This window comes from Sceloporus undulatus, chromosome 2 (assembly GCF_019175285.1).
Source record: "Sceloporus undulatus isolate JIND9_A2432 ecotype Alabama chromosome 2, SceUnd_v1.1, whole genome shotgun sequence".
NCBI lineage: Eukaryota > Metazoa > Chordata > Lepidosauria > Squamata > Phrynosomatidae > Sceloporus > Sceloporus undulatus.
In genome coordinates, this window is record NC_056523.1 from 267453485 (window position 1) to 267466751 (window position 13267).

At 40.6% G+C, this 13267-nt stretch overlaps 1 protein-coding gene across 2 annotated transcripts in view; it reads left to right on the forward strand.

The window, feature by feature from the left end:
- PGGT1B (protein geranylgeranyltransferase type I subunit beta) overlaps positions 1–12647 on the forward strand; it is a 35392-nt gene extending 22745 nt beyond the window's left edge. For both annotated transcript variants that reach the window (XM_042451498.1, XM_042451499.1), the window contains exons 6-9: positions 5489–5534; positions 7118–7302; positions 7565–7673; positions 11986–12647. In XM_042451498.1, coding sequence (XP_042307432.1) covers positions 5489–5534; positions 7118–7302; positions 7565–7673; positions 11986–12167 — 522 coding nt within the window. In that variant the 3' untranslated portion in view covers positions 12168–12647. The remainder of the gene's footprint in view (positions 1–5488; positions 5535–7117; positions 7303–7564; positions 7674–11985) is intronic.
- The last annotated feature ends 620 nt before the right edge of the window (positions 12648–13267 follow it).

The following is a 13267-nucleotide window of genomic DNA, read 5'->3' on the forward strand; positions in this document are numbered from 1 at the left end:
CAGAATAGCTGCTTCTTTTGCAGCCTGACATTTCCCCCCAAAAAATATATATTGTGGCTAATAGAAAGTGAGACTATTTCTGATAACCATTGTATTTACGTCAGAGGTATCTCACTGTAATGGAGAATAAATGCATCATGGATGGAAATGATTGTGTTGGTTCTTATGCAAGTTAACTTGTGCTGATAATGTCCCCTCAGTATAGGCAAAATAGATGGCCTTGTTTAGCAGATGCTATTATAGATGTAGTTTTGTTTCATCATATCTTGGGGGGGGGGAAGAGCTTTGTGCAATGCAAATTGACATTCTGCTGAGGTTCATGTACTCTGTTTAGGCAGCAATTGTTTTGGTCTGTAAAATATTTGAGGCCAGCATTTTCATAGACTGGAATCCAGTGTTTGCTCTTGCACAGAAAGAAGACACTTTTGCTTGTACAATGTGTCCCTCCCTTGTGAAAATTTTCTTTGCTTTGTTTTGGTTACCCCCCACTCATGCCAGGGGCTTCCTTAACCCATTCATGTGGATTTTCAAGTGGATAAGAGCCATCATGTAAACAGAGTTCTTCACACTGATCCTTTGGATCTAGATTTTAATATTTTAGTATTTAAAGAGTATCTTTAAGTAGTAATCCAAACTTTTACAAAGATACAACTCTATTTGAATCTATGATTCTACAGTTCTCAAGACCGGAATTAAGCTTATCCAGGTAGACTCCTTTCACAAGTGTCATGGCAAGAATAAATGGCAGTTTCTCATTATTCCAGTACATAATGATCAGTGTAGTTCTCTATCTTAAGCCTCCTTAGAAACAGTTTGGATCTGGTAAAGCTTGCTTTTTTCTCTGTGACTTTAGTGAATTGCCCTTCTCCCTCTTCATGGAAATACTTTAGATATCCCAGAAGTTCTATTCTGACATTTCCTTGGATAAATGTTTCCAGTGTAATGCCAAGATGCTCGGTCACTTCATTTTCTTCTTATAGTGCATTGGCTAGAAACATAATAGTAAACTATGCCTGACTGGTACAAGGTAGTAGGAATGCATTTGTGTAGCAAACCATAACCTCCATACTTGTGATGGGCACCACCATTTTTAGGCAGTTACTGTACAGCTTCATTTGATCAGCTGTACCTAGCCAGGAGCTCTTATGTACATTTCCCTTTCTTGTAACTGGAAACAGTGTCATAGCTCTCCGTTCGAGAACTTACACTTTGAATGGAAAAATCTTCTGGAGATCTTTCTCCCTGTCAAGTGCTATTTGTTGTCCATTTTCATTGTGTTCCCTTTTTAGCTTTGCCCATTTGTGGCGATGTCTATTTACAAGTGAGGACTCAGAGACATTCCTATGTCTCACTGGACACAGTTCTCTTATGTTAGGGGACATAGTGCTGTGTACTTCTCTGTGTTTCCAAAAATTTCCCCCTCTTGAATAATTTTCACAGAAAATCAGGTTGCCTTTATGTAAAACTACACCAAAGATTGTCAGTCATGGTTTCATTTTATGGTATTGGGGAATTTAGGTTTGTATGTGTGGATTGGAATGTTCTAAGCAGTGTTGTGTGTGTGTGTGTGTGTGTGTGTGTGTGTGTGTATTAAAAAGTCAAAATTTATGGCATTCAGAAAACAGCTTTCTTTCTTCTTTTTCCATCTCAGTAGATCTAGAATGTTCCTTTTGTGTTTTGGGATGAGTTTGTCAGCATTTTCCACAGAGGTATGTTGAGGGCCACTGCCATTATTTAGGAAATTGGGTGCCAAGTTTTGAGCATCAGATTACGAACCATGATAGTAAATCTTGTCCATCACTTTGACTCATATATTCTACTTTCTTCCTTTTAAATTGCTGCTTTGAATAGTACTGTATTGAGATCAGGTTTTAGCACTATTTCATTGAGTACTTTTATACTACAAGATAATAGCAATAGCAAGTACATTTCTATACGGCTTATCAATGCACTTAAGCACTCCCTAAGCGGTTTACAATGTGTAAGCTAATTGTCCCCAACAAGCTGGGTATTCATTTTAGTGACCTCAGAAGGATGCCAGGCTGAGTCGACTCTGAGCCCCTGGCTGGTATTGAAATCATAATCTTGTGATTTGTGAGTAAGTAACTGCAGTATATGTATTTAACCACTGCACCACCAGTGCAGTACTGGGCATTACTGGAAACATTACAGAATAATTCAAACTATTTTAGAGTTGCCTGGTGTTAAAAAGGTTTAATTAAGAATAGTTGTAGTTTCATTGATGACTTTAAAACAAACTTCGTACAGTTCAGTAATGCAATTAGTATTATGTAATTAGCCAGTGTAGTGCAGTGGTTTGAGCCTTGGACTACGACTCTTGAAACCAATATTCAATTCCCTGCTGGGCATAAAATCCCACTGGATGACCTAAAGGAAGTCACACTCTGTCAGCCTGAGAGGAAGGCAATGGCAAATCCCCTCTGAAGAAACTTGCCAAGAAATAGGTTCTATGAAACTTACGATAGGTATTATAGAACCCTGTGATAGGTTCGCCTTAGGGTTGCCATAAGTCAAAAAATGACTTGCAGGCACACAACAACAACAATTAGACTATGGAATAAATTCTAACTGTACAATGAAATAAAAGCTGCTATTCGTTGGGCTCTCTGCTTTTCCTGTCTTGCACCAGTCTAATGTATGATTACTGTAACCATTGGAAAGTGGAGTCTTACACTTCCTCTTTTTTTAAAGGGCAAAATTTCTAGTTTTACTGGCAGATATAACAGTCACATTATGTAGATAAACCAACATCAAACAGTTAGTGTTGAAGTAGTGCGTATAACAAAGGACCTCCCCTTGGCTAAGTCTATCCTACAGAGTTTGTGCTCCAACTTGGTATAGTGTTTTGTTCTCTTTGTGGTTATCTGTGCATCGTGGTTTTATTCCAACTTACCCTTTCACAAATGGAAAAGCTCCTTCTGTTTGCAGAAGGCATTGAAATCTTGCCAGTGTTTCTTCTGGATGGAATTGGGGAAGCTTTTTTGCCAATTCATTTTTCCCATTACAGCAGCCAGTAGTCTTCCTTGGTCTTTCAGAGGGTCCCTTTGGAGCACATTTGCAAGAAACATAGGAGAAAGAGGAATCAGCAAGAATTCTTCCCACTTTCTTTAGGAGGAGCATCCTGTGAGTAGAAATTGGCTTACAGGAAGTCGAGACCCAACCTCATATCCACAACTAGATTATTCTGAAGTAATCAGTACATCCTTAGCAAATAGTAATTCTGATGTGTCGCCCTTCATTCATCTGTGCATGCTTAGTGAACGAAATCACATTTCAGTTAGTTCTTTGTGTTCTTATTTTTCAAAATGGCAGTTTTCTGAGCATCTGTATAATTAAGAAAAAGAATGATCTCCAACCTAATGTTTTTAAAAAGTAGAATCTTAAAGTATATACTTCTGCAAATTCTTTTATGGCATTTACAGACCAGCCATTTCACAGCAAGTCATTTTATTAGCTGGAAGGATTTTGGTATTGATATGTCACAAAATAGGTTGAGTAGATGTTGCTGCCTCATGCCTTACTGTCCTATTTTATTTTCCTGTAAGATCCAAAAAATAGAGGGATCTCCCAAACTGGATACTGTAGTTGATTAGTTTAGAAAATTTCTGTAAGTATTCTGTATTTAACAAACAAACAAACAGCTTCATTTATATATACCGCTTCATACTAAACTAACAGTGTCTAAGCGGTTTACAACTGTAAGCTAATTGCCCCCAACAATCTGGGTACTCATTTTAGCGACCTTGGAAGGATGCAAGCCTGAGTCGAGCTTGAGCCCTTTCGCTGGTATTGAACTCGCAACCTTATGGTTTTGAGTGAGTGGCTGCAGTAAAGGCATTTAACCACTGCGCCTCCAGGGCTCCTGGTGGTAGATTTCACTAGATCTGAATGCCATGATTTAGTGTTCTAAACTGAGTTAGGGAAGGGTTGAGGTTGGGCGTTGGACCTGTTGAGAGATGGATGCCATTCTATGAAGAAAGTTTAAACACATACCAATAGGCAGCCTGTTTGAGAGGTCTTTGAGGCAGGGAATCTTTCCCTAGCCCAAATGTTCTCTGGATATTTTGGAATTCAGCTCCTGTCAGCCCCAACCAGTATGACAAATGGTGAAGGGTTATGGGAACCGCAGTGCAAAACATCACCATGTTGGGAAAGACCAGTGTAAAATACACATATTATATGGATTTAAGTGCTGTGCTGCCTTGCCCATTTAATTCTAACATTTGAAGTTCATCTTGTGTCTTCTGACGTATCTCTGAGGCCAGGATCCAGTGGGATACATCTATTGGTGGAAACTGTTTCTGTCAGCAGAATTGTGTGAGAAAGAACTCCCTTTCTGCTGTAGCCCCTCATGCACCTTAAAAACCTGCACTGGAGGGCTGGAAAACTGTCTGCCAACAGGAATAAAGTAGCACAGGCCTCCAGTGAGGAAGAGAAGGGATGGAGCTCCTCCATAGCATTGGTGTTTGTGCAGAGGAGGAAGACATACAGGTATACTTCAATTAACAAAGTAGATATGTCCCTGGGCATTATTTCTTTAACAAAAAAAAATATTTTTTTTGATACCATAGGCAGAAATAACATGAAAAGAATCAGGGAAAGTTCCCACACCACAACAGAGAAGAGCAGTTCAATATGCTTTTTTTATTCAAAACTAGCAATACATATATGTGAAATTAAACAACTAGGTCAGGCAAGCCTACATAGTTAAACAAAAACATTTGGAACCTTTTAGAGAACATATAAAAGCTTCTTCCAAAATGCATTTTGGGTCCTTCCTCCCCCTACTTTTTACTAGCCTTTTTTTACAGTGACTTCCGTTTAGGTGGCCAGTCTTAAAGATCTGTCCTTCTTTAATATGCTGGTGGTAGATAGCAAGGCAGGGTTATCTGCTTTCTCTTTTCTCTCTGCTTTGCTGTTGCATTTGCTCAGCAAGGAACTGTGAAGGCAGCTTTTGTTTTCCTTGCCCCTTGCATGTAGGTCCACATGGCTACAGCAGATTCCACTAGATCCGAATGCCATGATTTCCCAGCTCATACTTCATTGTACTGTTTACTGCAGGCACTGAAAGTCTGTTTCTCCAGCCCTCCTTCGCAATCCTCCCAATGCCAAAACTTCTAAAACAGACCTTCCAGATAAACAGTGACAAGGAGGAAAAAGGGGTCTTTGGGCAAATAAAAATACTTTTTTTAAAAAAAGGAGCCCTTTATCAGAGGATTTGTTAGCTGAGGTACACCTGTAATTGGAAGGCAGGATAAAACAATCGAAGGATGATCTCCATCAACCGTAAAAAGTGAACGTGTAATAGTATGTTTCCAGTATTCCTGTTAGGACCTAGAACTTTATAGATTGGCTTGGATATAGATTCTGGGCACTCAGTGTCATTCAGATTCTTTAAAAAATACTTTGATTTAATGTCTGTATTAACATTTACATTTGTCCGGGTTTTTTCTTTCTTTCTTCCCAGTCCTATGATAATGGACTTGCTCAAGGAGCTGGACTTGAATCTCATGGTAAGAAGGTTACTTATGTTATAAGCCATTTTAAAACAGGAACGAAATATACCATTACTTTTAATTAGAGTAGACACTTAAATTATTGGGGTTTATTAATGTTTATTAATCACAATTCATTTGTTCCACTGATTTGTAAAATTTATATGAGTCTAAGTAAGACTAACATTGGTTGTAATCCAACACCATTCAGATAGAGAATACAGTGGGCCCTTGCCTTACGTGGGGGATCTGTTCTGGACCCCCCGCATAAGGCTAATTCCACGTATGCTGGAGCCCCATTCATTTGAATGGGGCTTGTGCGCGGGGTACCATGGGCGCACACCCCCTTTACTTGGATGGGATGCGCTGCACCTTTGCCCCGCACACTCCCCGCGGCTTGAGCATGTACGCTCAAGTCCGCATAAAGCGCGCCTGCGTATAATGCAGACGCACTATATAGTGTCCTTTTTGAAAATGAAACTGTAAATTAAAAGAACCTCATTTGCTGAGCTTCGTTTTGGCTAATGTGCTGGCAAAATTTGGATACTGTCAGTCATGTTTTAAGAATATCCTTCATGGAAACAAATACTTCATTGCTCATCTAATGTTGACAAATGTAGGTTTCCCCTACATTTGAAACTGTTCTATCCTCATCCTCTTGCTTGCTGTTTTTACTTTCACATAAATTCATAAGTTCCTGCATTATGAGACTAAAGAAACCAACATTCAAGAGAACTGGAGCCTACAGTTTATGGGTGGGCTTAACATTCCACTGCCTGTGAACTAATTTTATAAATAAGTATTTAGAGTCTGGCTCTACAATGTTAAACAATAGTTAATTAGGTGGGGATTGCTTTTCTGCCCAGGTTAAAGTTCCTGTTTGGGAAGAGTCTTTAACACATTTCCACACTATGTGTAGAATCATAGATTATAAAGTTGAGGTCTATGCAGTGGCTTGCAACATGCAAAGCTAATTCCACACAACTTCTCATTTGCATGCTTTAGTTCTCTGTGGGATGATTTAAAAATTTAATTGACTATCTATCTTTAAGATACAAGACTGTTAAACATCACTGTTTTAAAGAAGTGTTCAGGATTTCTTTTCAGTCAGAATTAATTAATTATAATTATGAGCGTAAAGCGAAGGGGTGGGGTGACTTATTTTGAGTTGGGGAGACATGTAGTCAGGCTATGGAATCAAGCCATCACTGAAAAGAGTGATGGCTTGATTTGATTGAAATAGCTTCCAGGATGGAGCAGCAGCAACAGAATAGTATTGGCTTTCTTTTCTGGATAATTGTTGTAGAAAATACTAATTATATTTTGTTTAGAGATTTCTGGCACCCAGATATTAGAACAGTGATGTTTGGATAGCAAAAGAGCAGGATTTTATCTGGTCCAGTGAGACCTATCTTACATTTTTGGTGGAAAATTGTTTGCCAAGCTACATGCATATCTCTCCTTTCTGCCCGAATGAAAGGCCTTGCATCACTGAAAATGATCCCGCCCTTCATTAGAAATGCCACTTTATATAAGTTGAGTGGCATCAAAAACTCCCCGAGTGACTGGAAACCATATTGAACAGACTCTTCGTCTTATAGGTGGCTCTACATTTTGTGGTATTGCCTCTCTGTGCCTGATGGGTAAACTTGAAGAGGTCTTCTCTGAGAAGGAACTTGACAGGATAAGGAGATGGTGCATCATGAGGCAACAAAATGGCTATCATGGTCGACCAAATAAACCTGTGGATACATGTTACTCATTTTGGGTTGGAGCAACTCTTAAGGTAACTTATAAGTACATATAATAGTGTCATGGTATATGATTTACTTGTTGAGTGGAGACTTTTGCATGTGTCAGATTGCCAGTTCATGTAAACTGCATTTCAGTATCAAATGTTGTATTTTATTTTTTGTTACCAACTCTACATTTTTTCTCTAAGATGTAAGAGTATATGGATGTCATTAAAATGCTCTACCTTACTTCTATATAATTGAAGCTGATAATGCTTCTGTGCTGTGTTTAATGAGACTAATTTACTCTTTCAGCTTCTGAAAATATTTCAATATACAAATTATGAAAAGAACAGAAATTACATTTTATCGACCCAAGATCGTCTTGTTGGTGGATTTGCTAAATGGCCAGATAGTCATCCAGGTAAATTTTTTTTTTTTGCCCATCCATGGAAAAATGTGAGAGTGTGTGTGTGAGAATGAGAGCTGTATCTAGATACTCATAGGTTGACAAAGTATAGTTCATATTTTTTTAAAGTTACAAAGTGAGATATACAATGCGCCTGCGCCATACGCGGGTGTGCCATACGCGGACTTGAGCGTACGCGTGGGGCGGAAGGGGCGGCGTGTCCCATTCAATTGAATGGGCATGCGCGCCCGTTGCGCGCTGCCGTGCACGAGCCCCATTGTTTCCAATGGGGCTCGAGCATAGGTGGAATTCGCCTTACGCGGCGGGATCCGGAACGGATCCCCCGCGTAAGGCGAGGATGCACTGTATAGGCGCGATCCAGACCGTCCTGGCCACACACTAGGGTAACCTGGGGGTGGAGCGTCTGCACGCCCCGCAACCCTAGTACGGGGCGGCGCCTCCCATCTATGTGGGGGCTGCCATGATTACGTCACATGCCATGTCCAAATGGCGCGGCATGTGTGTGGCATCTCTGTGCCGCCCCAGGCAGCTTATGGCAGCGTGGCTGCGGCACAAGAAGAAGCTTTGAAATGGAGTACCTTCTGGGCGTGTGCTTCGTTACCGCAGCCACCAAACGGCTGCGGGAACTACGCTGGGGAGAAAGGGGCCAAGTGGCTGTAGCTCCCGGGGTGTCCAGGGACATGAAGCCCCAAGGACATCCCTTTTCCGTGCCACGGAGAAGTGGCATTTTACCTCTTTTCTGTGGTCCAGAAAAAGTCCAGATTGGGCCCACAAGGCTGCTGGTGAGGCTGTCCTGCCCCCAACCCAGAGCTAAAAGGGGCAGTACCATGCCATAGAATCAGAGCAAGAAGAAACTAAGAAAGATATCTGGAACTGAACATAAGGAATATAATGAAGTGGTTCCAGTACAGTAGGACTCTTTTTCTACAGCTCTTTCCACTTCACAAAAATTTGCCCCAGAAAGCAAACTTTCAAAGCAAATTTTACATGTGTGGAGGAATTACCCCCAGTTCCATTGGAATAAGCAATTCAGTGCAATGACACAAGGTTGAATTTAAAGTTGTTCTTTATGTTTTTATAGTTCATTATTGTTGAATTAATTGAACTATGCATCTTATGATGCCTTACTCCTGTCAAAAGGTATAAAAATATACCATCTTTCTCTAAACCTATTTTCAGACAAAAATGGCTGAATATAATACATTCCCTTTCTCATTAATAAGATGGTTGAGAACAGAGGAACTATGTAATTCCTAATTCAGCATATGCTGAAAGCTGCTCAGGGAGAAGGGGCAGCGCATCCCATAGGGAACAGTGGGGTGTGCGCCGCCATGCTGCCACGTGCACAAGCCCCGTTCATTTAAATGGGGTTCAAGCATAGGCGGAATTTGCTTTATGCGGGGGTGTCCAGAACAGATCCCCCTGCATTAAGTAAGGGTGCACTGTAGTTCACACTTATAAGATGAATGCAGATATCTCTGAACAGCTTCTTAGTCCATTGTTTTTCACTTAACCAATAGTGCTAGCTAGAACATTGCATCTACAGAAGATGTTCCTTACTTCTAAAGGGCTTTGTCGGTAAATACATTCACCCAGTAGACAAGCACTTGGGCTTCCAGAAAGGATATGGAAGATAGTCTTGCTGAGGATTTGCAGCATTCATAGGCTAACTGTTCATCCTTTTAGTTTGAGATTATAAAACCAGAAGCGGAAGCTGAATGAATGGGTAATTGTCATAATAGAGGGGAGCCTACAGTGGGGACCTCCAAGGGTTTATATTGGGAATAGTGCATGAATATGTTAACTGCTCATCTTATTCTAGATATTCATGAATACATTTATGTGACAAAGTTTACAGATGACAGTGAGTGATTCAGGGTGGTGACTCAAATGGGCCCCAGAAGGTTCCCAGCAAACCAGAAACCTGTTTTCATAGATGATGAATATGGCCAAAGTGTTTGGAAAATGCCTGAAGTCTAGAGGTTAAAGCAGAAGGCTTTTGTGAGTGAAAAGGCAGCTATTCTCACTTAAGGCACAACCCAAATTCTTTGACTGCCAAGAGTAGCATATGGGTTGTGCAGGGGGCAGCAGTGGGAGGGAGGAACCTAGTGGACAGAAATCCACTTATGCATTTCTGGAATCAGCCCATTGTCTCACCTGGTTGACTTGCTCAAAGTATTTAGGTTTTTTTTGAATTGGGAAAATAAGTTAGTTTGAGTACTTTGTGCTGTTGGCTGTACCTATTTTAAATTATTAAATAACTAAATGTTACAAAACTACTGTATCTCTCCACCCCTGACCTTTCGACGGGGCTTGAACAGCAAGTTTCTTCTTGTCTGACTGCCATCTCTCAGTGGATGCGGCTTCGGCGCTTGAAGCTCAACATGTCTAAGACTGAGCTTCTCGTCTTTCCACCTAAACCCACCCTTCATTATTCCTTTTCTGTTTCTGTCGACGACACTTCTATTCAACCGGTTCATCAAGCCCGCAGTCTTGGCTTCATTTTTGACTCTTCTCTGTCATTTATTCCCCAGATCCAGGCCACCGCCAAGGCCTGTAGATTCTTTCTCCACAACATTGCCAAGATCCGTCCATTCCTCTCAATCTCTACTGCCAAGACTCTAGTCCATGCCCTAGTGGTTTCGCGACTAGATTATTGTAACCTCCTTCTAACAGGGCTTCCTCTTTCACACCTCCATCCTTTAATATCTGTTCAGTATTCAGCTGCCCGTATTGTCACATCCACTCGCCGCTTTCACCATGTTTCTCCTCTTTTATCCTCCCTTCATTGGCTCCCCTTCCCCTTTCGCATCCGGTACAAGCTTTTGTTACTGACTTTCAAAGCCCTCCATGGGTTGGCCCCTCCTTACTTATCTGACCTTCTTTCTCCTTACATTCCTACTCGCACCCTCCGCTCTGGTAGTCAGGGTCTCCTGTCACAATGTAGGACTACCACTGCCCCCTCCCGAATTCGTCCCTTCTCGCTTGCTGCCCCTTACTCCTGGAACCTTCTTCCCCCACATGCACACCTCATCACTTCTCTGCCCAGTTTCAAAACTGAATTAAAGACTATATTGTTTAGAGAAGCATTCCCAGAGGTGAGCCCCTCTCCGACCCAGGAAGCCTCCTTCTAACCATCCATCAAGAAGCCAAGCCCTTCCTCCAGTCCATCTGCCTTGGTCCAGGCCTCGGAGGTGGAAAAGATCTGCTGGACCTGATCCTATTCCCCACCACCACTCCCTTCTCCTTTTGTGTCGTGTCTTTTAGATTGTAAGCCTGAGGGCAGGGAACCGTCTGACTAAAAAAATAAATAAATTTATGTACAGCGCTGTGTAAACTTACAGCGCTTTATAAATAAAGGTTAATAATAATAATAATAAAACTACTGTCTGTCTTGGTTTTACTATTCTCAATACCTAATCCCACATCAGAGATAAATATGAAAGCAACTGCAAGTCATGGATGTTGTTCATTGTGTGAAGAGGCAAAGTAAATGGCAGTTGTTAAGCCAGCAGGGTCATATTCTTTGCTACTGACTTCATGGCTTTTAAGATGCAAACCACATAGTGAACATCCTCACTACCTCTACCTTCACTCTCCATTTTGGGTTTGTGAAAGTTAGTTCAAGAATTGCTGTAAGTCAAGCTGTCAAATGAAAAAGTGTGTGTACTTGTATGTATCTGCACTGTTCATATAGCCTGTGCTTATTTGTGGAATGTTTCAAAGCACCCTGGTAAACTTACCATCCTTGTGTCCATTTATCGTAAATATGCAAAATATATGTCATATGCTGAGTATGTTTCTGCTTTCATAGTAATGAAAGTTGATGAGTGCTGACTTTCATTAAGTGAGGTTCAGATTTTTTGTTGTTGTGAGCCTTCAAGTCGTTTCCCACTTCTTCCAACCCTATCACAAGGTTTTCTTAGCAAGATTTGTTTAGAGGGGGTTTGCTTTTGCCTTTCGCTGAGGCTGAGAGAATGTGATTTGCCCAAGGATAGCAATTTAAAACATGGTCTCTAAAGTCATGATCCAACACTCAAACCACTACACCACACTGGCTCTCATGAGGGTCAGATACTTGGCTGAAATAGATGAGCAGTTTGCTTATTTTCTCTCGCCATGCCCAAACTTACTGTCGTCTGTAAACCTTTTAACCACTATACATATTTTTCAGGCAGCACCCTGTAATGAGCTTATTTATATTCATATTTGACTTATAATTAAAAAATGAAAAGTTGAAAAATTAAGAAATAACTAGGTGCTACTATATAATCCACCCACCATAGCTTCTCATTTCTGTTTCTAGATGCTCTTCATGCCTACTTTGGGATTTGTGGCCTGTCGTTAATGGACGAGTATGGTATTCGCAAGGTTCACCCTGCCTTGAATGTAAGCACAAGAACCTCAGAGCGCCTTCAGCACCTTCATCAAACCTGGACAACTAAAGACTCTAAACACTGTTCAGAGGAACTGCACAGTGCCACATGACTGACTGAAATGCCAGTTGGGCTTGGTAGCATAAGTGTAGCCCAAGGTTAAAAGCCATGTGTAACCAATGTGCTCTTTTTTAAAGTGCTGGACTCATACAATCAGATTCATGTCACTGTCATCATTTTGACAGCAAATGGCCTTCAGCCAATTCTGGATTGGGAGTGAAAATAAATTGTTTCCCACTCTCAGCAGGGTAACAAATTTGGTTTCAGAGAATCCCTTCCAAGCAAAATTAATCATTTAGTTCTATAGTATTACTTTAAACAGTGCAATGGTGAAGTGTAACAATAGTAAAAAAAAAATCCCTGCAAAATGTATTTGCATATTTTCATACTTTAGTCGCTTGAATTTAGTGACACCTATTTGACATATACTTCGTATAAAATCTTATAAATTAAGTCTTGATTGCAAAAAGGTGTTCTTTTAAATTAGATAATTCTATAACCTTTGTAAAAAATAAAATTATTTTATTGATAATATATTGAACCCTTGTGTTATTTTTGGGGGGCACCTTGACTTAGAGGAGGGGTGGGAAATTGTCCAAGGCTAGGGGGTCTGCATTAGCTCTCTAGAAGACTTTGGAGGACCACACCTGCTCCTACCAGTATACAGTGTTCTCAGTAATCATCTAGTATGGCAGTTACTGTGACCTGATACAGAAAACTGCACAATGGTAGGATGCATAACTTTCTGTTAAACCGTGTGAGAAGTAGCATTAGCCAACAGTGTGGTGTATTGGTAAAACATTCTGGGTTAGGAGCAGGTAGCCTCTGGGCCAAATCCTTCACTTAGGTGTGGAGCTTACTGGGTTACTATGGATGCTGGTCTGCTGTCTCAGCCCAACATTCCTTGAAGATGAATTCCTGGGGAGGAAAACAAAAGTGTCATAAACTTTCACAAATCATCTTTCCAGAAACACTGTTTCACAGTGATCCTGTAACTCTGGCCTAGGTTGGCAAACTTTTTTAAAAATCAGAATTTTGAAATTCCATTCAAAATCATAATTTATGGTGGATGCTTGTTGCTGCTGCTTTAAAAAACAAAAAACCTCTTGTGCTTTATATCTTTGTAGCTATAAGAATGAAACCAAGGATTTC